Source organism: Ambystoma mexicanum, chromosome 5q (assembly GCF_040938575.1).
Source record: "Ambystoma mexicanum isolate Mex_15411 chromosome 5q, UKY_AmexF1_1, whole genome shotgun sequence".
Classification (NCBI taxonomy): Eukaryota; Metazoa; Chordata; class Amphibia; order Caudata; family Ambystomatidae; genus Ambystoma; species Ambystoma mexicanum.
In genome coordinates this window covers 878,215,576-878,243,179 of record NC_090933.1, presented here as the reverse complement: position 1 = coordinate 878,243,179, position 27,604 = coordinate 878,215,576, and the positions used below count along the sequence as shown (strand labels likewise).

Here is a 27,604-nt window from a genome sequence, read left to right as displayed (position 1 = left end):
CTTTTGGTTGGTTAGGCTGGGGCTTGTGCTGGCAGGGCTGTGACCAAACAGACCCTATTCAGGTGTATCTTTCTCTGCATCTCAGAATGCTACGATCTGGCTGAGAAGGATGTCCCTGATGGTCTCAGGGTTCATTCTACCAGAGGAGTGACTGCCACCTCTGCCCTCTAGCGGGAAGTCTCGGTCCTGGACATTTGCCAGCTGGCGACCAGGGCATCTCTGCACACGTTTGCTGAGCATTACTACTTGGATTGCCGTGCGGGCCAGGATGTCCATTTTGGTAGGGCAGTCCATAAGAGTTATCTGGTTTAGGTATTATCCTTGGTTGCCTCCCTCCTCCAGATTATGGATTGCTTTGGGAGTCTATCATAGATGAGGAATATGTGGCAGGAAAGAATCCATTAGAAGAACAAATAACTTGCCTCTCTGTAATGTTCTTTCTGATGCATGTTCCTGCTACAGATTCCTCATCGCACTCCCTACCTGCCAATCATGGTACTGGGGTCATGAGGCATGGTGCCGCTACTTATACTGGCCCAACGTCATTTCCGTCACGCGGCTTGTAGAGGTGTGGGAAGGACCCGATGGGGAGCCGCGCAGCACCGGAAAAGGTTCCCAGAGAAACAGTTGCGCTAGGATATTGATATCATAGATGAGGAATCTGGGGCAGGCACATCCATCAGAAAGAACATTACAGAGAGGTAAGTCATTTGTTCTTTGGCCTTCTTCCTGCCTTCTCAGTACAGAAAATCCCTTATGTTCATGCTTTCGCTCAGGAGTGCCGCAGCTTTCGGGGGCTACTACTTGCTTGGTCTGTGTGGACCCATGATGTGGGTGCGACTGTCTGGTCCCACTCCACATTTGGGGCACCTGAGAGTCTAGTTGTGGGGCATGAGTGAAACCCAGAGTAGACCCTGATTGGAACGCTTCTGGCTGTTTGAATGGTTCAGATCCTTACCATTGGTGTGCTTGGACTTCCTTCCAGACAAGATTTAGGCGAAGACGATGACTCCTGCAGCCATTTCTTGACAACTGCATTGGAGCAAAGTATGCTGTTTCGAAGAACAGCCGATTGAAGATCCGTGGACGACTCCCGAAGAGGCCCAGCATACTTTCCTGTGATTGGCCCAGTGAAGCCCTACTGGACTACTTGATCTGAGAAGGCTGTGGGTGGTGCTTTTTTGGGTCACCTGAGAGTCTAGTTGTGGGGCATGAGTGAAACCCAGAGTAGACCCTGATTGGAACGCTTCTGGCTGTTTGAATGGTTCAGATCCTTACCATTGGTGTGCTTGGACTTCCTTCCGGACAAGATTAAGGCGAAGACGATGACTCTTGCAGCCATTTCTTGACAACTGCATTGGAGCAAAGTATGCTGTTTCGAAGAACAGCCGACTGAAGATCCGTGGACGACTCCCGAAGAGGCCCAGCATACTTTCCTGTGATTGGCCCAGTGAAGCCCTACTGGACTACCTGATCTGAGAAGGCTGTGGGTGGTGCTTCAAACCTTGGACTGGTGGGACCAACCTGTCTCAACGCATTTATATCACCTCTACCTCACAGAGCCTTTGCTCTGATTTATTGGGGCGATCTTGGACACTTGCCTGGGCAGGGCCTTTCCGTCTGAGGACTGAGTGGCAAAGATCTCCAAGATGGTTCATGCATTCCAATCGCAGGAGAAAGTTCCAGCCTCTGCTTTTCTAAGCTTACTGGGCCTCATGGCTTTCTTTCTGCATGCTTATAGTTGAGATGATTTCCAAAATCAACCCCGCGGGTAGATTTTGTTAGGACATCCTTCATGGTAAACGGAGAGAGACTGATATTTTAGCCAAACCCAATCAAGGTATGAAAGCAGAGCAGCATGGCTTAGCCTCAGGAGGGTTGTGACAGCTGTCTAGAAATACAATGATTCCACACAGAGCAAGCCCAATAGTTCCAGTTAGACAGGTAAGTACAAAAATATACAATGATTTATTAGTCGTTTAAAATACTTAGCAAGTAAAAACCTCTAGTCCAATATTGCACCAATCCTAATTAAACAGATACATACATTCAACCTTGGGAGAAATAGGAAATAATTTCATTCCGTAGTCAGTGCAACCACAGGTAAGTACTCAGATGCATTAGAATTAGAAAAAACATTTCAGGATAATCGTAGATAGTCCAACCCTTAGATGGTTTGGGGTGTTGTGCCCAGATGTCACCAGTTCCAAAGTATATACTTCACAGGTAGTTTTATGAAGATATTGGCGATGCCAGTGGTCATGATTCAAAGAGTCAAAAAGTCCCAGACACATCGTAATTAGGTCTACTAAGGGATCCTTAACCGGGCCTCCACGAACCAAAGTCAGGAAAGAGTAATTTAAGGACAGAACTTTACACCCATGTAACCCTATGGGGGACATAAACAGGTATGTAAACTTAACTCTGTGACTCTTTCCAGGTGGTAAGGAATCCGGTACACAATCTTCTGTGCTTGGTCCAGTCGAGGAAGGTCCTAGGGTCACGGGGGCAGAGGTCCATTTCAGAAGCAGGATTTAGTTTTGATTGGTTGCAGTGCTTAGGAATCTGTTCCAGATAACTTCCAGTAGAATGCCCAAATGAAAGAAGAAGAGGACCTCTGTGGGGCAGACCACCTAAGGAGACTTCAGGGAGCAAAGATGGGTTGCAACATGAGTCATCATGTTGAGGCGATCTTCAATGTACAAACAAAGGAGCAAACCCAGCACAGCTGCCATTCATGCATGAAGGCTGAAAATGCAGGAGCAGGCATCTTGTTACACGAGTTGAAGATCCTCCACATTCCAAGGTTGCACTCAGAATGGCAAGATAGCCCAGGAAAGAGCTGCTCAGTGCACTGGTTGGTCCAGGGACACTTAACAGGGGTCAAGGCTAGTTGTTTCCTCCAATGCAGGGATCAAAGCACCATGAGGATCTTCTTGACATCAGGAAGAGAAGCAGGGCTTCCCAAGACTACACTATAGTTGGTGCTGGGTTCATCAACGGGCTGCTGCTCTTCATAGAGGAATTGATCCAAACGATAATTTATCGATTAGCTGCAGTATTCCTCCTTTTAGCCAACATTTCAACTCTGACCTCGCCTAAACCCACCAATGTATGGATCTGCACCACTCAACAAAGGGAGTGGCTATCCATCCATGGATAGTCACTGGCCACAACATCTGCCTAGCAACAGACATGAAGCCAGCCAAATGTGACCAGACAGTCTCAGTCCCTTCAACCGGGCTCACACACAAACATCCCCTTTGCCTTCACAAGCAGATTTCCCCTGGAAAGGGTATTCCATACACGACATTTCCTGACCTGAGAAGGCAGGAAGTAGGCCAAAGACCAATATGGCCAAAGAATGAGCAAAAACATTGTGGCATGGGCTTCTTAGGGTGATAGCTATCATTAGTAGCCAGTTGCAGCAACTTAAAATGTGTGCAAGTAAAATTACCAGAACACAGTAGTAAAATACCTGCTGCCACTAGCTAGTTCTAGGCGCATTGTAAAAGTAACCGTAAAGCCAATACAGAAAAAGTTTTAGGGATACAAATTATCCCAACTTTATCCACTTTAAGGTGGTGTGTGCAATTGTGACAGTCCTTGAAATTCACGAAGGGACAGTCCATCAGTACTGTAAATCTTAGTGACGAATCCATTTCCCTGTAAGAATAAGCAAAAGTACCACCTCCAAAAAGTCACGACGAGGTTAAAAACAAAGCAAAAAGAAGGGGTGTATTATATGGGAGGAAATCGGCAAAAAGAAAATCTTTCCTGAGAATAGAACTGGAGACCCAGCTATGCGTGAGGTCGCTTCAGTAGCTACTCAGTTTTCAGTGGTCTCTTTCAGGGTTGCACCTCAGACATTCTACTGGTCTCACTGAAGGGTCCGAAGACCCAACATGGTGGGCATGCAAGACAACCCGTTTAAAGCAATATTCCTTTAGCAACCCGGGCCCCAACTGACAATCATCACAGATGCGCCCATAAAAGGTTGGGGTGCGCACCTGCAGGTTATAATGGTGAATGGCCTGTGGTTCCCATTGGAGTTCAGGAAACGCATCAGTTTGCTGGAGTTCAGTGATCAGGCTGGCCCTAGTCACCTTTCTTCCTTCGGTACAGGAATGTTCCTGACAAATGACAGTCACCATGCACTACCTCAACTAGAGAGGTGATGTAGGATCCTTGCCTCTGTGCAGAGAAGCAATACAGCTGCGATGCTGGAGTGTGGACGACAAAGGGTCTATGAGGGAAGCGCATCTTTCTGCAATGGAGCACATCGTCACAGATGCCTTGAGCAGACAGAATTCAACATCACTGGAATGGGTGCTCTTTTAGGAAGTTCTGGAGATCTTCCTTCAGTGGAACACTCCTCAAGTAGACCTCTCTGCTTCCAGTGTGAACAGGAAGTGTGAGTTGTTCTGTTCCTAGGAATTTCCCCAACGGGGAGATTTGGCGACACACTGACGATAGATCGGATATTAAATATCCTGTATGCGTTCCTGCTCATCCCTGTCATCCCAACGGCTCTCATCAGGCTGTTTCTGTTCGGGTCCATTTTGATTTTAATTGCTCTGGATTGGGCCCTGTGAGGAGTCCGACATGGGAGACGGACACATAGGAGAAGTTTTATCACAAGACTGCATTTATTAAATAATAATAAAAGGGGTGATAAACACATCTTTCCTTAAGCTAAAATAGATTTCCCTGCCTGCCAAACTTTTACTGAAGGGAAAATGACCTACTGTCTAAAATGTATGTCCCTCACACTAAGAAAACAAGGAATGGGCACCTGGCTATTCCCTGACCATTTTAGGTAATATACGACATGAAAAAGAGATTGGTCAGGGCGAGTATTGACAAGACAACATACTTGAGAAAAACACATTTATTCCATCGGTTTTTCAACAGAATTGTGTATTTCTTGTGTCACAATGCAATGTGTAAATCATACAAAGCTTATCATACCATCAGGGTAAAGCGAGTCTAACACCATCTCCATACAACAAGGTTTTTTCACGAATAATACATTAAAAAATAACACCAATTATTTGTAACAGACAAGCCTTGTGTTGCCAAACTTTTACAATAACACAATATAAAGAGCATAGAATATATTTTTTGCCTTTTGTGGCACACTAAAACACAAAAGTCGGCCCAGAAGTGTTTTGGCATATTATATTCGATCAGCTTCAATTGTAATGGCCTTCATCAGGACGGGAGTAGTGGAAGTGTGTCCTTGCTGCCTGCGCTATGCAGCTATAACAATTAGAAAATGAATAAAATCAGTGCTCTCTGTCCAGAATATTTCTTACAAAATGCTACAAAATGGAACCCCTCGGGGACAGTGAAATCACTTACCATTTAGCAGGCTTCGAACACGGAGAGTCTGGGATGCTTCCAGAGTGTGCGTCATACATGTGTAATGGGCAAAGCGGAGAAAAAAATGTTCTCCTATGAAAAGAAAAAAAAAGTTGAGATGTTTGGAACAGAAAGGGATTTACAAACTTGACGGTGTACCCCACGGTCTCAATGTTGCTATCTAATGGAGCGGCATATTGGGTAGATGAAATTTGGACTTTCTTACGACGAGAGGCTGACCAATAGATGTACCACATATACACATGGACACTCAAGGCAGTACATCGAGACAGACCGATTGGGCATTATATATGCTTACAAATCCCACATCAAAGATGAAGAGGTTCCACATGTACAAAACATTCAGACATTCACCTTCTGTAAAGGCATTTGAATGTTATGTGCCACTGCAATATATTATAAAGGATATAATATGGACTTAACATGTTACATTACCATACATGCATATTTGATATCCTTCACACACTTAGAGATGCATTACATGATATGGGGGCAATTTATATGGACATCCGTTTCGGGTTATTAGATACTAAAACTACATTGAAAAAATGCACTTATATATCTTTGTGTAGTCCATATGGACCAAGTATTGTAAAATTGCTATATGTGCTTATTCTATACCCATTCTACACTCATTGAATGATTCAGCAAGGAGTATTGTAAAATTGCTACATATGCTTATTCTATACCCGTTACACACTCATTGAATGATTTAGCACGGATGTATTGGATCAGTCTGCGTCAAGACATCATGATGTGTATATTAGATACTATTCATTCACCCATCTGATGTTTTGTACTAGAAGGGGTCTATTTTCTGTGATATGCCTATGAGTTACTTGTCACGCACACATCGGACGATCTAGTACTGTGTTAAAGCATTCTGATGTCTGCACGGATGCATTTTATTGTACAGTGTCAATTTATTCTGATTTTCGTAGCCAATTGCATTAGGAGATGATGGTGTAATACATGATAAACTCAGATGATACAATACAGACACCCACTTGGAGGCGTACACCACATTTGGCTTTTTAGAACAGAAAAACATGCAAATCGCTCATTCAGCGACCACACTATATACACACCTTTAGAACTGTGATCCTCTTGGTAGGAGCATACATCTCAGATACATGTGAAAATCAATGAACATGTGTCGTGGATCATGTACAAATGAGCCGTGGGTTATATTTGTATTAATGTACGGTTAGACCACAATACACGAAATAACTCGCCTAACATGGCCGCCTGGTTTTCTCCAAGTTGAATCCGATATTTGCATGCCGGGTTACCAATGCAACATGCTCCATGTAAACAAACACGGAACAAGAAGCGCCGTCCGACATGCTCGGGAAAGCACGTCTACAGGATTGACAAGCTCGCCATTCGACGTGGCGGTAAGAATTTTTGCTGCCGGATTGATGGATATCGGTTTCTCAGCCACATAGAGAGAACACTCACATTGATATATATTTATATTTCTGAGGCTTGTGGAATCTGCTTAGATCACATGCTGTGCATAGGCCGACATCTAGTGGAAGATGCGGAGTATTACAGTTTGTTTTTCGAAACTCGAAAATGGCCGTCGACACAGGGCGTGCCAGTAATACTATCCCTAGTGTGACGTCCACTGTACCCATGATCCCTCACGCATGTAGGACCCTCGGATTGTTTTTTTCCGCCGTACTGGTCGGAAGCATTTCGCAGAGTTCCCGGGCCTTAGCCATACTTTTGCTAAATATTGTTATATTTACCCATTTCTCCACCCCAACGTCAAGTCACCGAACTTCTACACTCGACGCAGGCCCGGAGAAGAATTCGACCATCGACCGCTGCACGACGGATTTGGGCCTCGGAAGGCCTCTGACCTCGGCCCTGCAAGTAGGGAGAGTGGGGGGTGGACATACTCTACACTCTTTTGGTATATAGGTACATTCTTATATATTTCTACACTTACTAGCCCGCTGCCACAATGTGCGTATGGAGGGTACCCCTTTCCAATTCTGCCCCAAGTGCAACCTCAATTACCCTTGGGTCGACAGGCACGCCACGTGCAACTTTTGCTTGCCGAGGGACCACCACGAGGCGAACTGCAGAGCGTGTAGTAGGTTTAAACCGAAAACACTTGAGGACCGTTCGATCTAGCGTTGGGCCCACCACACCAGGTGTCAGGAGGCCATGGCAGCGGAGGGCGCCTTCAGCGATGGCAGCGACGCCGTGCTTTTAGATGGCGAGGGCAACGTGGCGTCAAGAGACAGCCGAGCGCAAGTCGCCGACCTCGGAAGGTCGTCCGGCAGGGCGGCTATGGGGAAGACCCCCGGCGACACAAGCGCTACCCACAGCACTTCCACAAAGCACATGAAGTCTAACCGAGACTCGACGCGCACGTCGAGTTCTCGGAAAGAGGCCTATAGAGAACGGGCCGAATCGGTGTCCTCTGGGCGTTCTCGATCTAGATCGCCGCATGACTCTAGGCAATCATCCACCGTTGCCAAGAGTGCCTCGCTCCCCAAGGTAACGGAAGTTCGATCGTCTGAGGACGAAGCCGACTTCCATCCCCAGACCGCACTCCAGGAGTCGGCGCCCGCAGACCGCGTAACTGCGGCTCCCGAGTCCCTACCTCCACGTTCTAAAGATAGGAACACTACCCCCGAACCTCGACGCCAGGCGTCGGAAGACTCCGGAGGGGCGAAAAAACAGGCAAAACACTCTTCCGCCCGCGGGGAGGGGGGAAAACAACAGAGGAAGCAGTCTCAGCCTCCTCACACACCTCAAAAACTTCCCACTCCACATAAACAGACAGACAAGTCCCAGTCCTCTGTTATCCCAAGGACACCTGCTAAAACCAGTAAGTCTAGTCAGGATAAGGCGGAGAAAGCCCCAGAAAAGATCATTCCCAGTTCTAGAGAATGGTCTGATGACATAGACAGGGTTATGTCAAGGATGTCTTCACTGGCAGATTTTTACACAAAGAACCCCGAACACTTTCTCTCCTATACTCCCGACGGGTCAGCACCCTCAGGCTCTAAGGATCCAATACCTCCAAGTAAGAAGTCCCGGTTTGTAGCCCCAATACGGTCTTCGGACCCCTTCTATATACAGCCCTACTCCCAATTTCAAGGGGATACATCCTTTTGTGAGGATCCAGATTTGGGCATGTTGGAAGAGCAAACTGGTACGGGCTACTATGGGGATGATGAGGACCAAGAAGAGGAAGAGGAAGACCCTGAGACCTACAGAGTAGATTCCCCGGTAGAGAAAGAACCCCCGATTACCGACTCCCCTGTCGGCAATCAACCTCTCCTGAATGAAGTTCTGTCCCGAGCGGCAGAACATTTCCACATTGACACACGGGGTGCTCAATAGGAGAGGGACTTCGCAGATGAGTTAGTGGGAGAAAGGAGGCCTGTTGCTCAGGCCATCCCTATCCTTAAGTCTATTCAGAGGAGAATATACCCTTCACTTTTAAATCCTAACCTCACCAGGGCAGTGAACCCCAGGATTGAGAAACTTTTCAGGGCAGTCCAATCAGACCCACTGTATATAAGGGGGCATCTGAAACCGGGCTCCCTGGTTGTTACTAACACCCGTAAGAGGGCTGGAACACCCTTGTCATCGTCCGAAGCTCCTCCCGACAAGGAGAGCAAAAAACTGTATGGTTTGGGCAGGGAAGTAGCCTCCACTTCCGCCTACCAGGCAAGGATTGCCAACTCCACCACCCTGTTGGCCAGCTACAACTGCCATCAGTGGGAAGAAGTCGCGGCACTCATAGACTCCGCCCCAGAACCCTTACAGAGCCAGTTGGCACGAGTTGCGGCGGAGGGAAGAGCCGTGTCCGGTTGCATTTTAAAAGCAACCTTTGATGCCGTGAATAACGCCGGCAGATTGATAGCAGAAGGAACTGTTATCAAGAGACACGCTTGGTTACGGCAGTCTGGATTCAAAGCTGAAACCCAAGCATCTTTGTTAGATAAACCGGTGGAGCCGGATCTGTTGTTTGGTAAGGCGGTCGAGGACGCGCTGAAAAATGCCAAGGATGAATATGAGAGACTCAAATCCCTAGGCCAACTAACCAACAAACCCCCTAATCAAAGAGGGAATGGCAATTTTCGTTGCCCACGCGGCCAAAATTCCCAGAGGAGATCTAACTATTCCCAGGGGCAGGGTACACCGTGGGACAATAATAACCAACAGTCTACCCAGGGTTACGGCAGGGGTGATAAAAGAGGACGTGGTAAGGGTAGAGGCAGTCCCAGTAAAGGAGGCGGCACGCCTCCACCAAAACAGTGACGCTCCGTTCAGGGTCCCTTCTCACGCAACCCCAGTAGGGGGATGCATTTCCAACTTCACCCAAGTTTGGGAAGGGATCACATCAGACAGATGGGTGCTGTCCACAGTATCCGCTGGGTACTGCATAGAACTGTTAAAGCGTCCCCGGAACCATCCTCCACGACAAAGAATACACTCGGGATAGATTCGACTCCAAGGGTATTCACCAAGGTACTGGCGGTGGCGGCAGCACACGTAAGCAGGGAGGCAATCCTGGTGTACCCTTACCTGGAGGACTGGCTCATCACGGGGAAGACCCCAGTAAATTGCAGAACAAACATTCAAAGGACAATCGACCTCCTCTTCGAATTGGGCTTCTCAATAAACGAGAAAAAGTCAACGCTGGTGCCAAGCACTTCCAAACAGTTCCTAGGAGCTATCCTAGACACTCGAGGGGTTCACCTTTCCTTCCGAGCAAAGAATTCGGAATATAGTGCTGCAAATTCCGCAATACCAGTCCGGTCGCCAGTTAACGGTACGCAAAGCAATGCGGTTGCTGGGCATGATGGCGTCATGTATTTACCTGGTCCCCCACGGGCGCCTGCGCATGCGTCCCATGCAGGAATGGTTGGCGAAACAGTGGTCTCAGGCAAGTGGTCAGTGGGACGATCTAGTGGTCGTTTCGCCAACACTTGTACAAAGCCTAAACTGGTGGACAAGAGAAAATCTGTCCAAGGGGAAACCCTTTTATGATCCCGAGATACAGGCGGTAGTCACAACCGATGCATGCCTGACAGGGTGGGGAGCTCACTATCTCAACCACACAGCTCAGGGTCTCTGGTCTCACTCAGTGGCCAAGAATCACATCAACCTGCTAGAGCTTCTGGCAGTATTCCGAGCGCTTCAAGCGTTCGAGCCCTACCTGCTAAATTTGTCAGTGCAAATCCGGACGGACAGCACTACAGCCATGTTTTACCTGAACAAGCAAGGAGGGACTCGTTTGCCAAATCTGTCCAAGCTTGCCCAGAAAATTTGGAAATGGGCACTCAGACGGAACATCTTCCTGTAATCGCAACATGTTCCACGGGATCTCAATTCTCTAGCGGATGCTCTAAGCAGAGACCCCCTCCCAGAAGAACACGAATGGTGTCTACACAGAGGAGTCGTAGAAGATATCTTCTCTCAGTGGGGGCTCCCCACTGTAGACCTATTCGCCACAAGCGAAAACAGACAATGCCCAGGATTTGCATCCAGGTTCCCCCAACCAGACTCCCTGGGGAGCGCCCTGGGGATGAACTGGTCAGGAATGTTTGCATACGCTTTTCCCCCCAACTCCTCATCAGGAAGGTGGTCAACAAGATGAACAGAGAGTCGATGACGCTCCTCCTGGTTGCTCCCATGTGGGTGAGACAACCGTGGTTCCCACACTTACGCAGATTAGCCGTGTGCGAACCAATCAAACTTCCGGCCTGGTACAACCTACTGTCCCAGCACCAAGGTCAAACAGTGCATCCTCAACCCAACTCATTGAACCTGGCAGCATGGCTCCCGAGGTCATAGAGTTCGGACATCTCACTTTACCACAGAGGTGTATGGACATCCTAAAAAAATCTAGGAAGCCAAACACGAGGCACTGCTACTTTGACAAATGGAAGAGATTTGTGATCTGGTGCCAGAATAAACAAATCAACCCAGTTGATTGCACTCCTTCTACTATTGTTACATACATGCTCCACCTGCTGGATGCAGGACTGGTTTTTAACTCACTGAAGGTACACCTGGCAGCTATGTTAGCATACACCACTTCCCATAACAAGGTGTCGTGGTGGAAAGTACCACTAGTTAAAGCCTTCATGGAAGGAGTAAAGAGGCTTCACCCTCCTATTTCAAACCCACCACCAGGATGGGATCTTAACGTGGTGCTATCTAAGCTCATGGGCCCCCCATTCGAGCCCATGCATAAAAGCAGTCTCAAACACCTGACTTACAAAATGGCCTTCTTAGTAGCAATTACATCTATAAGAGTGAGTGAAATTCAGGCTCTGTCAGTGCAAGATCCCTTCTTTATTGTCCATAAAGATAAACTGGTTTTACGCACACACCCTAGGTTCTCACCTAAGTTTATTTCTAAATTCCATGTGAACCAGTCCATCGAGCTTCCGGCTTTCTTCCAAGACCCACAAAGCTCGGCTGAGGTGAAACTACACACCCTAGATGTGCATAGGGCGGTCCTCTACTATGTAAACAAGACCAGAGCGCTTAGGAAAACAGATCAGTTTTTTGTCTCCATAGCTACAGGCAGAGAGGGGGATCGCGTCTCTAAAGGGGCCATCTCTAAGTGGATTATTAACTGTATCCAGCCGTGTTACTCACTTTCTGAAAAAACTCTGCCTTTTACGCTTAGGGCCCACTCTACAAGAGGCATTGGGGCCACTCTGGCTTTCATTGCAAATGTACCCCTTGACACCATTTGCAAAGCAGCTACTTTGACCTCTATTCACACTTTTACTCAGCACTACTGCATTGACACCCATTCCAAGACAGATACTTAAGTGGGACAAGCGGTTCTAAGACATTTATTTGCTCATGACCCTTCTCACATCTCACCTCCTTCTTCAGGTACTGCTCGCTAATCTATGCACAGCATGTGATCTAAGCAGATTCCACAAACCTCAGAAGGGATACATTACTCACCGTAATCGTATTTCTGATGCTTGTATCTGCTTAGATTCACATGCAACCCACCCTTCCTCCCCTCTGAGAGAAGGCGCATGGAGGCTTGTAGTTCTTACCTTTCTTTATATCTGCTTGGATCATCTGTACTCCTGCTTCTCCTCATGCTACCTCATGTCAGAAAAAATACAATGAGGGTCCTACACGCGTGAGGGATCATGGGTACAGTGGACGTCACACTAGGGATAGTAATACTGGCACGCCCTTTGTCGACGCCCATTTTTGAGTTTCGAAAAACAAACTGTAATACTCTGCAGCTTCCACTAGATGTCGGCCTATGCACAGCATGTGAATCTAAGCAGATACAAGCATCAGAAATATGATTATGGTGAGTAATATATCCCATATTTTCAACTCTTTCATAGGCGAATCTTTTGAAACAGAGAAGGTGCACAGACATAAGTCACAGGCAGGGCTGTGACTAAACAGATCCTGTCAAGGTGCATCATCCCCTGCATCACAGAATTCTTATGGCTCCTAAGTAGGTGCCTGAACATCTCGGAGCTCAATCGACCAGAGGACTAGCTGCCCCCTCTGCCCTGGTTATTTGCCAGACCGCTACGTGGGCCTTGTTTACTCATGTTTGCCAAAACATTACTGCCTGGATTCACAGTCGGAGCAGGGTGCTCACTTTGGTAGAGCGGTCCCCCAGAGTTTTCGGTTATAGGTGGTGTCCTTTATCTCCTCCCTCTTCCAGATTTCCTGCTTTAGATGAGGAAGGATTTGATTAGCAGAACAATTTACTGAACTCTAAATAATATTCTTTCTGATGGATGTTCCTCCCACAGATTCCTTATTGCCCTTCCAACCTTACTCACTTGACTGACAGTACACATTTCGTTTGAGCGATCTCTCTGCGTCAGAGTGGTAGGGAAAAGGGAGGAACTAAGGTCATGGATCACAGCGTGTCAATATAAACTGGCATGAGCCCCTTGTCCTGCACATGGCCTATCGAGGTGTTGGGCGGAGCAGGGGTAGAGACTTGTTGTTCACACCAGTTCAAGGGTCGAAGCACCAATGCAGGTCTTCTGAGATCAGGTAGAGAGGAGCAGGGCTTAATCTGATCAACCACTGGAGTCGATGCTGGTCAGCTGCATGAGTCATCCTCAGGTTGTCAGCAGGTTCCTCTATTTCATAGAAGTCTTGGTTCCAATGATTATCTGCCGAATAGCTGCAGGAGCACTCCTTTTATCCAAGATTTAGGCTGGGAGCTAGCCCATGCCAACCAATGTTAAGGATCTGCAACATTCAAACAGTCAGGGCTATCCAAGGGGTGTGGGGGGGATCTAATCCACCACTGAATGGGTTTCATGTTCCAGTCAGTTATACATCCTGGACCGTCCATCAGCATTGCTATGTTGAGTACCTGGCCTATATTCAATACTGAAATTAAAGTCCTGAAGTCGTATGGACCACCTGAGCAACTTGCCATCAGCCACTTTAAGGACTTCTGACCCAGTCTGTACAGTGAAGTGAGTTCCAAATTTAGGGTCTCGGCTTCCTAGGGGACCACACAATGGAAAAACGCTCCTTTTCCACTGTGGCCCACCTTAACTCTGTCCTTAAGCTGGTGATTGATTAAACATATAGGGTATTCCCTGCCTTTGTCATCTAGCTGGCAACAGACTGCTCCTATTCAAGTGTCGGAGCCAACAGTTTGTACTCTGAAAAGGCTGTTAGTCGGGTGCCATGAGAATAGGTGCTGGGCTAAGGGAATGCTTGAAGCCCAGAAAGGCTTTCTCACACTCCACTTACCAAGTAACATTGTTAGGTTTCTTTGGAGTGGTGAGTGCAGTCAAAGCGGCAACTATGGTTCCATAATCTGCCTAGAAAAGCTCTCATCGGTTTGGGTTATGTTAGTTGCCCAGTCCTGTACTGCTTGCACTTTACTTGGTTGAGGCTGAATATTGCATCCACCAACCTCATGCCAAAGATAGGGTTCTACTGTTGCTGAGTCAGTTGAGTGGACAGTTTGACATCCTTAATGGAGCCATCTGAAGGGGCTGCCTTGGAAAAGGTCAGGGAGATGTTCAGCTTCCTCTTCTTCTCTTTCTGAAGCCAAAGGCAGGGCTCCCATTTCAACCCTAGGGGTGAAGGCCTTCTATCTATTTATGTGAAACACTTTGGGAGATTGATTAGGTCTTCCAAGGTCTACTAAATGGTTCACCCCACCTAGTCTTTCAGCTATCTGGGAAGGACCCAGTCCATTTATCTTGTAACGCCCTACGTCTTATAGGATTCATTATCCTGATTTATTGGCCTGGGAAAAATGGTACAAGTAAAGCTTTCTGGTCATACCAATGTTTCACCAGTCCAGCCTTCAACTTGTCATTGGGCTCAGCCGTCAGTAGCACCATCCTCTTGCCTAAACCAAGCATATAGTCTACTACATTTGTAGTAACAGGAGGAGTGGCAGATTCCCATCCTTCCTTGATTAAAACTATGGGTCCACTAACAGGGTGTTCACAAACCAGTCTAAAGAGGCTAAAGGTTACCCCTTCCTGAGGCACCTCTCCATAGGCAAAAAGTAAGAATGTTCAGAGAAAATCCTGCTTTCTTCTCTGATGCTCCAACATTGCCCCAATCCTGCTTTCGAGAGTTCTGTTAAATCTCTCAACAAGACATTTTGTTTGTGGATGATATGCAGATGAAAATGTATTACATCAAACGTTCTTTCCACATGACCTGCATAAACTGTGTGCATCTGTCTGACACAACTCCTTTAGGGAAGCCAACCCTAGTAGAAATGCCTAACAAAGCTTTGGCAACTGACTTGGCAGTTACTGTTTTCAATGCGATGGCCTCAGGATATCTGGTGGCATGATCAACAACCACCAAGATAAATGTGTTGCCCGAGAATGTGGGATGATCAAGGGAACCAACAACTTCAATCCCTTCCCTCGCAAATGGTACACCCACTATAGGTAGTGGTACCAGTGGAGCCTGAATCTTTGTTCTACTTTGTTGTGCAAATCCTGCAGTGACTTTCTACTTGGGCCAGTATAAATACAAGGACGACCTTTCTTTAGTCCTCTGACCTGCAAGGCAGACTTCATGTGCCAACTGCAGCAAGGAGGGGCCTCAGCTGCTGAGCGATCACCATCCTCCTATGGTCACCTCGTGTGATTCTATGGGTTCACAGTACAGTAACCCACCTTCGAGGGGATTGGGTCCGCCGACGTATTCCATATCTGACATTAATCACCACAGCTGTGCTGCTTTGGAAAATCTTCGGTGTCTGTGTCCTGCGTCGATGACGTCGATACGCCGCCCTGGAGGACCTCCTCCTACGGCCGACGTCACTGGATATTATAAGTAGGACGCACGACGCCCATAGCCTCAGTTCTGTTTTTTCCGCGAACGTGATCGCTTTGTGAATCTCGGTACGCCTCGACTCTTTGGAGTTTCTGTTGCGCCTTGCGGGAGTACATGAAGAAGTTATCGGTAGGTAAGGTGTCCAAGCCCCGGAAGTCGAGGTCTGCGGGGCTTTCCACGGACGACTCAAGGGGCGACTCTCTGCGTCGTCAGAAGTCCAGTGGGTCTCGGTCCCGGAGTCGGTCTCGCCACTCCTCTGCCTCTTCGAGGCACTCCCAGAAGCACCGTCATCGGTCGCCTTCCCCGTCCTCATACCCCACCAAGCATGCGACACCGGAGGAATGGGCTTCCTTCGGGAAGAAAATGTTGGCGATTCTCGAATCGCAGGGCACTGGTCCGTCCGCACCTCTGAGTGGGGTCGGTCGTGATCAGCTGAGAGATCACGCTCGCATGCCTTCGGGCTCGGGTGGTTGTCACGATTCGCGGGAAAGGTCCCACTAGGACAAGGGGAATCGTTCTTGGCATGCCCGGTCCAGGTCCCGGTCCTCAACGCGCTCGAGACCGAGTGAGCCTGTGAAGTCTTCGTGGAAGACATCGACGCCTGTGGCGCCGAGGCCGTCGACGGACTCTATCGAGGTTCAGCCTCCGAGGAAGTCGTCGATGCCGTCGGCGCCCAGGATGTCGAGGGACGCGCTCGGGGCTCCTCCCTTGAGGCCTGTGTTGACGCCGTTGATGCTGTCGGCGCTGCATCTGTCGTTGACGCCGATTCTCTCGACACTCTCAGCGCCTTTCAGGGCTGTGTCGATGGGGGTACCCCGTGGCTCGGGGGAACCACCTAGGAAGGCTCTGGCCAAGGTCAAGCATGGCCTTGGTTCCAGTTCTGTGCCTTCTTACCGCCATCTGGAATTCATTTCAGAGGTGGATGAGGGCTCTGATGATGGCATGGTGCCTGACACGGTGCCTGACACGGTGCCTGACGAGATTCTCTAGGGCCATAGCCAGTTTGAGGACCTGAGGCAGTCCCTGCATGATGCTAGTGGGCTGGACACCTCTCCAGAGGTGGGGTTTTGTAGGCCTGAGCCTGGCACTCATGCCGACTTGTGTCACGGGTCACCAAGTACTTAGGTTGGTCTGCTCCCCCAGGGGAGTTTGTTCAGGATGACCTTACGGATATCCTCGACATTGGTCCACCAACTGACCCGGTACTGCCATTCCATATGGCTCTTCAAAGAAGGGTGGCAGCGGCTTGGACTGCTCCGGAGAGTCTCCCGGCAGTGAGAAAGTATTTGCCGTGAAAATACTGCCCAGCCAGTAGTGCCCCCTGCTACTTGTTCAAGCACCCTACTCTGGAGAGTTTGGTGGTGCAGGCGGCGACGGCCCTGGCAAAGCAGGCGTCGTACCCTACCATCCCTCCTGATAGGGACGACAAGCGTTTTGACGGCTGGGCAAAGAAAGTGTTTTCTGCAGGGGGTATGGGTCTTCAGGCGGCCAACTCCATTTGTGCCTTGTCTCGTTTCACGCACACTCTGTTGAACTGTTTCCTTGGCGGCTGAACATATTCCCGAAGGGGATGAACGCGATGGTTTCTTTGGCATGGTTCAGGATGGCAAGGATGCTATGTGTGAGGCCGTTCAGTCGGGTTTGGACATGGCAGATTCAGTCAGCTGGTCCATGGCGGCGAGCACCATAATATGCCGGTTTGCATGGTTGCGGAAGTTGGGGTTTGCTCCTGATGTGCAGGCGGCTCCTCAACATGCCCTTGACAGGGAACATCTTTTTGGCAGCAAGGCTGACATGAGCCTTGAGAGGTTGCAGACCTCCAAAACTGCAGCGAAGTCGTTGGGCGCTGCACTTCGACAACCTCATCTTTTCGTCCTAGGGGACAGCAATGGAGGGGAGGTTCCTTTCGTTATTACTCATCCTTTGGTAAAGCGAGAGGAGCTGCCAGTCAAAGGGGCTACCGTAGGAGTGATAGAGGTGGAAAACAAGGTACTCGAGGTGACAAGGCCGCTGGGGCTGTTGCCTCTTTGCCCTCAGGCAACGCCGCAGCCACTTCAGCTCAGTCATGAGGCCATGTCCCATGGTTCGCCGGTTGGGGGAAGGCTGGCGCAGCATCTTGCAGAGTGGTGCGCCATTACTTCAGATGTGTGGGTTCTGGAGATCATAACCTACGGCTACTGTCTTCCTTTTCGGCAGAGGCCTCAAGACAATCCACTGGGGAATCTCTCTTTGAAGAGTCTGGATCCGCTCCTTGCGCAGGAAATTCAATCCCTGCTGGAGAAAGGCGCCATAGAACTGGTGCCTGTAGCGGAGAGGAACAAGGGATGGTATTCCCCTTATTTTTTGATTTTCAAGAAAGACGGGGGATTGAGACCCATCATGGACTTGCGCGGTTTGAACAAACTCCTCAGGAAGGACAAGTTCAAGATGGTTACTCTTTCTCAAGTCCTCCAGTCCCTTCAACTTCAGGACTGGTTGGTGTCTCTCGACCTCAAAGACGCTTATTTTCATGTGCCGATCCCTCCGAAGCACAAGAAGTACCTGAGGTTTGCGGTTGGCGACTCACACTTTCAGTTTCGGTTCCTGCCGTTCGGATTGACCTCCGCCCCGAGGGTCTTCACCAAGCTCATGGTAATGGTGGCAGCGCACCTCAGGAAAGGGGGGATTCACGTCTACCCCTACCTGTACGATTGGTTGATCAGGGCGTGCTATCCCAAGCAAGTCCTGGATCATCTGTCAGTCACCTGCCACTCCCTCCACAAGCTGGGCTTCTCCCTCAACTTAAAGAAGTCCCATTTGACACCAACTCACAGGCTCCAGTACATTCGAGCAGTGCTCAACACGTCCCTGGGGCAGTATTTTCCTCCCCAGGTGAGGGCTCATCACATTCAGCAGATGGTGCACAAGTTTCAACTTGCACAGACTCTCCCGGCATTCGAGTTCTTGAGATTGCTCGGCCTCATGGCATCCTGCATTCTTCTGGTGCCAGAGGCCAGGTTGCGGATGAGATCTTTGCAATGGGCACTCAAGCTCCAGGATGTTGGACCCTGTTCAGGTGCAGTCCTCGGTCGCCCGGGACCTTCTGTGGTGAGCCGACGAAGGCAATCTGATGAGGGGGGCTCCATTTTGGCTGCCCTGGCCGGAGGTGACGATCGTGTCGGACGCATCCCTCACGGGATGGGGAGCTCATGCCAACAAGTTGACAGTCAGCGGTCGTTGGTCTCTGTCAGAGTCCAGACTCCATATCAATCTGTTGGAGCTGAGGGCCGTCAGGCTAGCCCTGAAAGCTTTTCTGCCGACTGTGCGAGGAAAGAATGTCGTGACCCAGACGGACAACACGGTGGCCATGCACTACCTCAACAAAAAGGGGCGGGGGCAGGGTCACTTCCTCTGTGCAGGGAGGCGATGCAGCTCTGGTTCTGGGCAATCCAGCAGGAAGTTTCGATCTCGGCTGTTCATCTGGCAGGAGACGAAAACGAGACGGCGGACGCTCTGAGCAGGCAGAGCGCGATCTCTCACGAGTGGGAGTTGGCTCAGAAGATTCTCCTGGAGATCTTTGCCCTTTGGGGGACCTCTCAAGTGGATCTCTTTGCCTCCAGTGTCAACCGGAAGTGTGAAGTTCTGCTCGCAGGAATTTCCTCCAAACGGAGCCTTAGGAGACACGTTCGTGGTGGAGTGGTCATTCCCACTGCTGAACGCGTTTCCTCCAGTCCCCATCATCCCGCAAGTACTGTGGAGGTTATGGAGGTTCGGTTCCCGGATGATCCTCATTGCTCTGGCGTGGGCCCGGAGGACGTGGTACCCGACCTTCTCAACTTGTCCATCTGCCCTCCACGTCGTCTTCCCTACCAAGACGATCTGCTCTCATGGGAGGGGGGGGTCAGGTTCTCCATCCAAAGGTCAGGTCCCTCAACCTTCACGCTTGGTTTCTGAAAGGTTGAGGTATAAGGATTGGGACCTCCCTGAAGACGTGATGGAGGTGTTGCTTTCGGCCAGAAGGCCCGCAACAAAGTCCCTGTACCGTTGCCGTTGGAGGAAGTTCTGCGACTGGTGCAGGGTTAAGAATGTGGATCCTTTTGCATGGGAAATTCTCATGGTTCTGTCTTTTTTGCTTTCTTTGGCCCACAGGGGCCTTCAAGTGGGTACCATTAAAGGTTACCTGGCGGCGCTGTCCATATTTAAGTGCTCGTCTGAAGTGTTCCTATTTTAAAATTCCTTTAATTTCTCTGTTTCTGAAAGGGCTCACTGTGTTCCTGCCGTCACCTTTCCAGGTGCCCGGTTGGGATTTGAACCTTGTTCTCAAGTTTCTGATGGGTGCTCCGTTTGAGCCTTTGAATTCATGCCCTTTAAGATTGTTAACTCTGAAAACAGTATTTTTAGTTGCGGTCACTTCCTCTCACAGAGTGAGTGAGTTACAGGCACTTTCAGTTAAGCCATCCTTCACTGTATTCACAGGGTTGTCCTTAGAGTTTGTCCTTCTTTTCTTCCGAAGGTGGTGTTGGAATTTCATTTAGGCCAGAAGGTTTTTCTTCCGGCATTTTATCCTCCTCCACATCCTGGTAAGGAAGAGGAGAGGCTCCATAGGCTTGATCCTAGGAGAGCGTTAAGCTTTTATATTTCACGCATGTCCCTGATCAGAGTGGACGATCAGCTCTTTATTGGTTATGCTGGTAAGTGTTTGGGACAGGCTGTGACGAAACAGACTTTGTCTCGCTGGATTATTTTGGCTATTTCTGAGTGTTACCGCTTGGCGGGTAAGGACCCACCGGTCGGCTTACGGGCCCATTCTACCCATACAGGGGTATGGCTGCCTCTACTGCCCTGCAGAGTGGTGTTTCTATTCGCAACATCTGTGATGCAGCCACCTGGGCTTCGGTACCTACTTTTGTACGTCACTATTCCCTCGATTCCATCCGGGGGCAGGATCTGGCCTTTCACAAGGCGGTCCTTTACTCCGCAATTTGATTGGGCATGCTAAATTTCTGTTTTCTAAATTCTTTTCCCACCTCCTTGCATTGGTACTGCTTTGGGAGCCTGTCATAGATATGGAATACGTGGGAGGACCCAATCCCTTTGAAGAACAAGTTACTCTCTTACCTGGTAACGTTCTTTCAATGGGATGGTCCAACGACGTATTCCATATCGCTCCTTCCCTAACTTCCCTGCTACAAAATTTCTTATGCGATTGCAGCTTACGTTTCCGCAAGGCTTTGTGTGTCAGACTGGCAGAAGACTGGTGGCACGCGTTCTGGGAAAAAACTACAACTGAGGCTGTGGGCATCGTGCGTCCTACTTATAACATCCAGTGACGTCGGCCGTCGGAGGAGGTCCTCGAGGGCGGCGTATTGACGCAGGACGCAGACGCCAAAGATTTTCCGAAGCAGCACAGCTGTGGTGATTACTGTCATAGATATGGAATACGTCGTCGGACCATCCCATCGAAAGAACATTACCAGGTATGCTTCCCAGGGTTTTCACCATCAAACTGGGAGCAGGCCTGTCTCCTTAGGCCTTCCAGAGGTGGCCACTCTCTCTCTGACCCTTACTAAGGGCATCTCTAGAAGGGACCATATTTTGCAAGTATGCTCTGCAGTTCAGGGTGCTCATGAGGGTTGAGTATTTCAGGCAACTCTTCTTCCTCATCCGGTTCAAGGGTTTGGTCATCTACCTACACCTCAATGGTAAGTAGAGTAGAGGAGTAACTATTCCAATTGTTTGCATTCTTTACCTCCTTGGTCTTGGGATTCACCTTAGGCTTAGCGAAGGAAGCTGTTTTTGATTGCAACTTAGTACGTGGTAGATCTGCTGTGTGCCACAAGACCCAAGTCTCTGAGTCCATTCCCTAGCAGAAGCTGAACTCTACCTGGAGCTTGCCTCTGTGCACTTACAGGTATCCTGACCACTCCTCCATTTACTGCTAGAGTGATAGGTATTACTGTGAAGTTAAGAGGAGGACCATCAGCCAACCTGATGGCCATCAGAGGAGCTCTGGTTAGGGCCTTTGAGTTTACCAATGTTGAAATTGCCACAGTTCGACTGGCCTCAGTGTCCCTGATGGCAGAGGTGTTTACACCATCCACCAGTACACTATCTTTAACATTTTAGTATGTTCAGGGATGGAAGCATAAGCTTTAGCAACTCCGGGATATTTCTCCCCCATCACAAGGGAATACCAGAATCACAGAATGGACCCCTCAGGTCTTAACCTTACATTTGGGGCTGGTCCCCTTTAACATTGTCACTTGTTCCACGGGTTGCACAAAAGCTTTGTATGTAGGGAGGCTTACTGTGTCCACTTTCATACTTGGGATGGGAAGTCCCCCTACCCTTTACATACTATCCAGGTGGCGTACACTCCTTAATAAATGTTTTGTGGGCCTTTTGGAATGCAGGTTTTTTAGTTGACGCGCCCTCTTTCTGTTTTCTCCACCAGAAAGCCTGCTTTGTCCTTATATGAGACGCTATGGCATGCCCAGAGATTAGCAGCTATGGCCAGTTTCTTAGGTTCTAACTTCTTTGAATCTGCCAAGTTTTGTTTCTGCTAAGAGGAACATCAGTAAAAAATGTGTTCTACCGTAACATGATTAATCATCATGCCATCAAAAGTGGTTACTTTATGACCTTCAACCGAGAAACTTAACTTTTTCAAAGAGCCATTTACATCAATCACCCAGACATCTAATAAGTACTGTATTGGTCAGGAGTCTTCCACAACTTTAAGAGTAGAGCCCGCTTCAATTTTTCAAATAATTCTCTCAGGCCTCAACGGCTCCATTATAGCACTGCAGCCATTCTGGGGGAAATCTGCTGAGCAATAGTGCAATGTTACCAGACTTATTCACCTCTTATACTTCACAGCATACTCAAATGTAGTCAACCAATCAATAATGTAATTTTTTTGCATTATAGACTTTCAACACATGCTTTGGAAATCTTGGATGAGAGGATGGCCGAGAACTTTCCCTGACCTGCTGGAGAAACCTGTAGTCCCTTGAAGTCTGTCTAACTCCAGCTAGAATGCTCTGTCCTCCTCTTTCTCAGCCCTATCAAAATCAGTCTTAGCCATGTAGTAACACTGGTCGTTAACACTGGGGCCTCTCCCTGTTCCGGGCGAGGTGGTGAAAAACCTTGGGGTGAACATTTTAGCCTTACTGAAAATGGACATTCAGATTTAACACCGTGCGTGGATTGAGTTTTCACAAGTTAAAGCAACTTGCGAAGATCCTTCTGTTTATTTCGAAGGATCTCCACACGCAGGTAGTGGCAGCATATCTTAACGGTAGCTTAGACTACTGCAATGCAACTTCTTTTTTTTTATGTCTACCAGCTTACTTATTGCATCGTCCATCGCCCCACAGGAACTTCACTGGCTGCCTGTGCAGGTTCATATTCATTTCAAGGTCCTGTGTATTATTCATCGGGCTCTGACTAAACAGGGCTGATTAGCCTTGCTGGAAAAAATTCAACTGTACTGTCCAGGCCATGCACTTCGCTCAGCAGGGACAGGACTTTTGAAAATACTTGCCTATCATCGGGAAAGGCTAGGCGGTCAGGCCTTTTCCATTGCGGAAAATTTTAAATTGTGGAACACACTTCCAGTAGGGATCCACTGTGTGCAGAATTTTGGTCTCTTTAAACTGAGTCTGAAAAACCCATTTATTTGCCTAAACCGTGTGTGTGTCTGCCCACTCTTCTAGATAGCGTCATGATGCCTTTGTTGACAGAGCTCTCTACAAATAATATGATATATTTTATTTGTATCGCGCTCGTACACAAGTGTTTCAGAGCACGACAAGGCAAGGGAGGGGTACAGGGGAGAACAAAGCAGCGATCTTACTAGGCCCAGTGACATTGAGAATGTGCAAGGGAAAGGGGAAAAGTGCATGGAAGAGGGAGAGTGGAAAGTGCGGAGCAGGGGAGAACAGGTAAATAATAATAAAGAATAAATAAATAGATAATAGAGACAATAAACAGTGGTAGTGCAGCCAACAGGTGGCAAGTGCTGTGTTTACGGCAGCAGACTGGGTAATTCTGATAAGTGCAGAAAAGAAGAAAAATGTGGTGATTGATTGTAATTTATTTCTTTTTCTTTGTGCCTCAACTCCTCTTTCCTGAAATCAAATGCAGCCTCCGCTTCAGATGTGTTAATGGAGGCCTGAGAAACCTCTTCTTGCTCACTTGTGCTATCTGTGGTTTCCAGAAGAGGACCATTAAAACTGCTAGGCCGTGCCCCAGCATCTTCTACACCAATAACATTGGTAAAGATTACTTTCTAGCTTCCTGGTGATCTAGTCATTTCTGCACAAAATCAGCTTTTACACCAGATGTAGGTAAACCCTTCTCCACACGTAACGTTTTCAAATAATCCATAATCCTATGATTTCAATAATCTTTGTATGCAGGGAGCTTTACTGTGTCCACTTTCATGCTTGGAATGGTCAGTGGAAGAGCAGTCAAGGCTTAGTCTCAGGAAAAGTTTGAAAGTGGTCTAGGGCTACAATGAGTCCACACAGAACAGAAGCAATAATGGGGAAATAATAGGCATTTTTTAAACACAGTAGGCATAGAAAATCATAGGGATGTATGGTCCTCAAGAACCATATCACACACATATACATTCACATTTAACAATAACACATACCAGTAGTGAGCGGGTAAGTCATTATATACAAGAAAAACAGGTAGATTAGAGAGAATAATCACAACCCAGTTATCTCAGTTTGATGAAGTCCAGCCCTAAAACATACGTGGCCTTGTGAACAAAAAGTCACAAGTTCCACTATGGTTTCTCCAGGGAGGGTGTTTCAGAACTGATGCAGTTGGCTGGGGTGGTGATTGAGAAGGTCTTTAAAGTAAAGTAAGTCGTTTCTTCAAATAAGGTAGGTAGCCCACTCTATCCTGTACAAAGGGTAAGTCTTAGGGCACAATCCTTGACCCAGAGTCGATAACCAAAGGCCAGGCTAAAGGGAGTTTAGGAACAAATGCTCTCCACCCGATGTTCCCCTATGGGAGACTGGGGGGCAACAGGGGGCCAGAAACAGTTATATTCACTTACCCCCATGACTCTGATTCTTCCAGGAGACACTGCAGGTCTTCTGGAATTTGTTGGAGCCCCAATCTTCTTTCCTTGGTTCAAGTGAGGGGAGCCCAGGGTTTCGCGGGTGCAGAAGTCACTTTTCGAGTTCAGATCAGGTCACAGTTCTCACCAGATGGTTCCCAGGCAACCTCTACAAGAAGAACCCCAAACGAAGAAAAGTTGCTGACCTTGGCAATGCAAACCCTTCGGGCCACCTCACAGAATTGCAGAAGGATGGTTCCAGCGGAGGTCACCACGGTCCGCAGCGACAGGCAACCTTCCAGCAGTGAAAACAGAAGCAGCCACAGCTCGGCTTCCCTTCTTGTGAGAAAGTTGAAATTGTGAGGATAGGCGACTTATGGTGGCGTTCGCTGAAGATCCTGTGAGTCACAATGCTCTTCTCGGGACAGCAGCGTCTGCAGCGCAGTAACCCAAAAGGAAGCTGGTCAGTCCACTGTGGGGTCCAGGGACACTTTCCAAACTTTTTTTGAATCCATGAGCAGGAGTTGAGACTGGTTTTCCCACTGGTCCAAGTGTTGAAGCACCAACAACAGTCTTGGTTCAGGTATAGTAGCAGGACTTCACTGGACCAATCACTATAGTCATTGCTGGTCAGCTGCAGGAGTTGTCCTCGGGTCGTCAGCAGGTTGCTCTTCTTCATAGAAGTCTTGGTTCCAACAATGGTATGCCGAATAGCCGCAATAACTCTTGCCCAAGCCCACCAATGATAAGGATTTGCAACATTCAAACACCCCAGGGTTGTCCAGTCATAGATGACCACTGGTCATCACATCCGTCCAGCAACAGACTTACTGGGGACAGAGGATGTGGACTGGTACCAGACAGTCCCAGCCTCCTCCTCTGGCTCAGACACATGAATCCCAATTTCCTGCGAAAGCAGCAGTTTTCACTGTGAAAGAGGTTACCACATATGGCATTTCGTGACCTGAGAAGGCCAAAGGACAAGATGGCCAAAGAACATGTCAAAATCTTGTGACACAGCCATTTAGGGTGCTTGCCACCTTTAGTAGTCATTCGCTGTAAATGCAAAAGTACACAAGATAAATATCACAAAAAAGGTTAAAAAAAAAAATCACACAGCTGCCACATGCTTGCCTTAGGCACACCATCAAAGTGACCAAAAAGCCATCAGGTAAAAGGTTATAACGAAACATCACTTCACTATAAGGTGATCTGTGCGATTGTAAAAATACAAGAATTACAAAAGAGAGACCGTCTCTCAGTGCTGTCTGCCTTAGTGACTGGTCAGCTTCCACATAAGAATGAGCAACATAGGCAAAGTAAGTAAAGCAGAAGGCTTTACCGACCTCCCAAAAATCAGGGTAGGATTACAAAATATGCCAAACGACTAGTGGTCCTATAGGAATCTATGGCATAAAAGGTGCACACAAAAAAAGCGTTCCTAACAGTATCCCAATGGCTTACTTAAAGGTGTTTTAGGATACTAATGCAGTACAATCCCTTTGGAGCCAAAACTAAATCACTGCTCCCGCAGCCTGCCCCATAGCACAATTAAGGGGTATAGAAACTCCCTGTGATCAAAATATGTTGCTTAATAAGCACCCGGCTGTAATAGCCATATGGGCTACCTACAGTAACCCATCATAAAAGGATTTCAGAAAATGTTGAAGCCAGCAAAATGCTTAGGTGACCAAGACGGTTAAGAGCACGCAACCCAGAAATTACATTATTCCAGAACATTGTGTAAATGGAACAACCAGATAATCTGGAACAGGAACAAATGTGGGAATGAACACTGCGAAAGCGATTTAAGAGGAAGAAAAAAAAGAATGCTTTGTATGTGAATTGTTGTGTTTTGGTGGTAATTTTGATTTCAGTTTTGGAAATCAAAAATAGAGTAAATGAATGTGATTAAGAGTATAACAGTTTACTTATATATTGAATTAACACTCTCTGTTCATTAAATCCAGAACCCGAAAACAAGGGACGGATGCTTATGGAGTATTTATGTACTCAGGGTATGCGACAACTTAATGGAAGGACTCCTGGAGACCCTCTAGGAACACCTGCTTTTTATAAAGGTAATTATTATGCTACTTTAAGTCTTTTGTGTAAAATTTGAATATTAGAGCTTGGTAGGGCTCATTATTTTCAAAGTAACAATGGGGCACTCCTATGTGTCTTGTTAGCTAGATAAATACACACAAAATGAGAACACTTCGAATTATTATAAAGTGGTCCTATTGTTTGAAGGAGTCACAGCAGATACCCACATAAGATATTGTGATTTTAAAATCACGGAAAAGCAGACTCATTTAAATTCATCGAGAATACTCAATGTCATATTGAAAGAAAAAAGTGAAAATAGTGAGCTAATTTGCTGATGGGTATTGGCATGGACTATATCTTGATCTTTTCAGATGCCATGTATAGATTCTCCTGCAGAACTACCACTGGAGTCTTTTTTTCTGCTAACTGGTATGTGTATGGCGCCTCCTAGTTCCAGGGAGTTCACGTTTTAGACATAAGAACTACAGTTGTGCTTACAACAAAACGGAATCTTCCCAAATGCTAGCTTAGAATCATAAAGGGAAGAAGCTGCAGAATAATAAAAACATCATATTTGTACATCACACTGTCGCCCTTTTGTGTGTTTTTTCCTGTAGTGTCACTGAGTGACTGAGAGTTTTGCTGCCATACGCTCCTTCCACATGTTAGAACACTAACGCATACATGCTGTGGTGCGTGGTGTCGTGCAGAAGTTATAAATGAAACAGAGATGGGGAGTAATGGCAGCTTATACTGTCCTACAATATAGGTTGCCATTCCTCCCTACCCGTTTCT

The 27,604-nt window shown here is 47.7% G+C and overlaps 1 protein-coding gene across 1 annotated transcript in view; it reads left to right on the top strand.

Annotated features, from left to right (window-relative positions):
• VIRMA (vir like m6A methyltransferase associated) overlaps window positions 1-27,604 on the top strand; it is a 1,848,046-nt gene that overhangs the window by 1,627,783 nt on the left and 192,659 nt on the right. Inside the window, exon 24 of the mRNA XM_069621370.1 lies at window positions 26,731-26,841. Coding sequence (XP_069477471.1) covers window positions 26,731-26,841 — 111 coding nt within the window. The remainder of the gene's footprint in view (window positions 1-26,730; window positions 26,842-27,604) is intronic.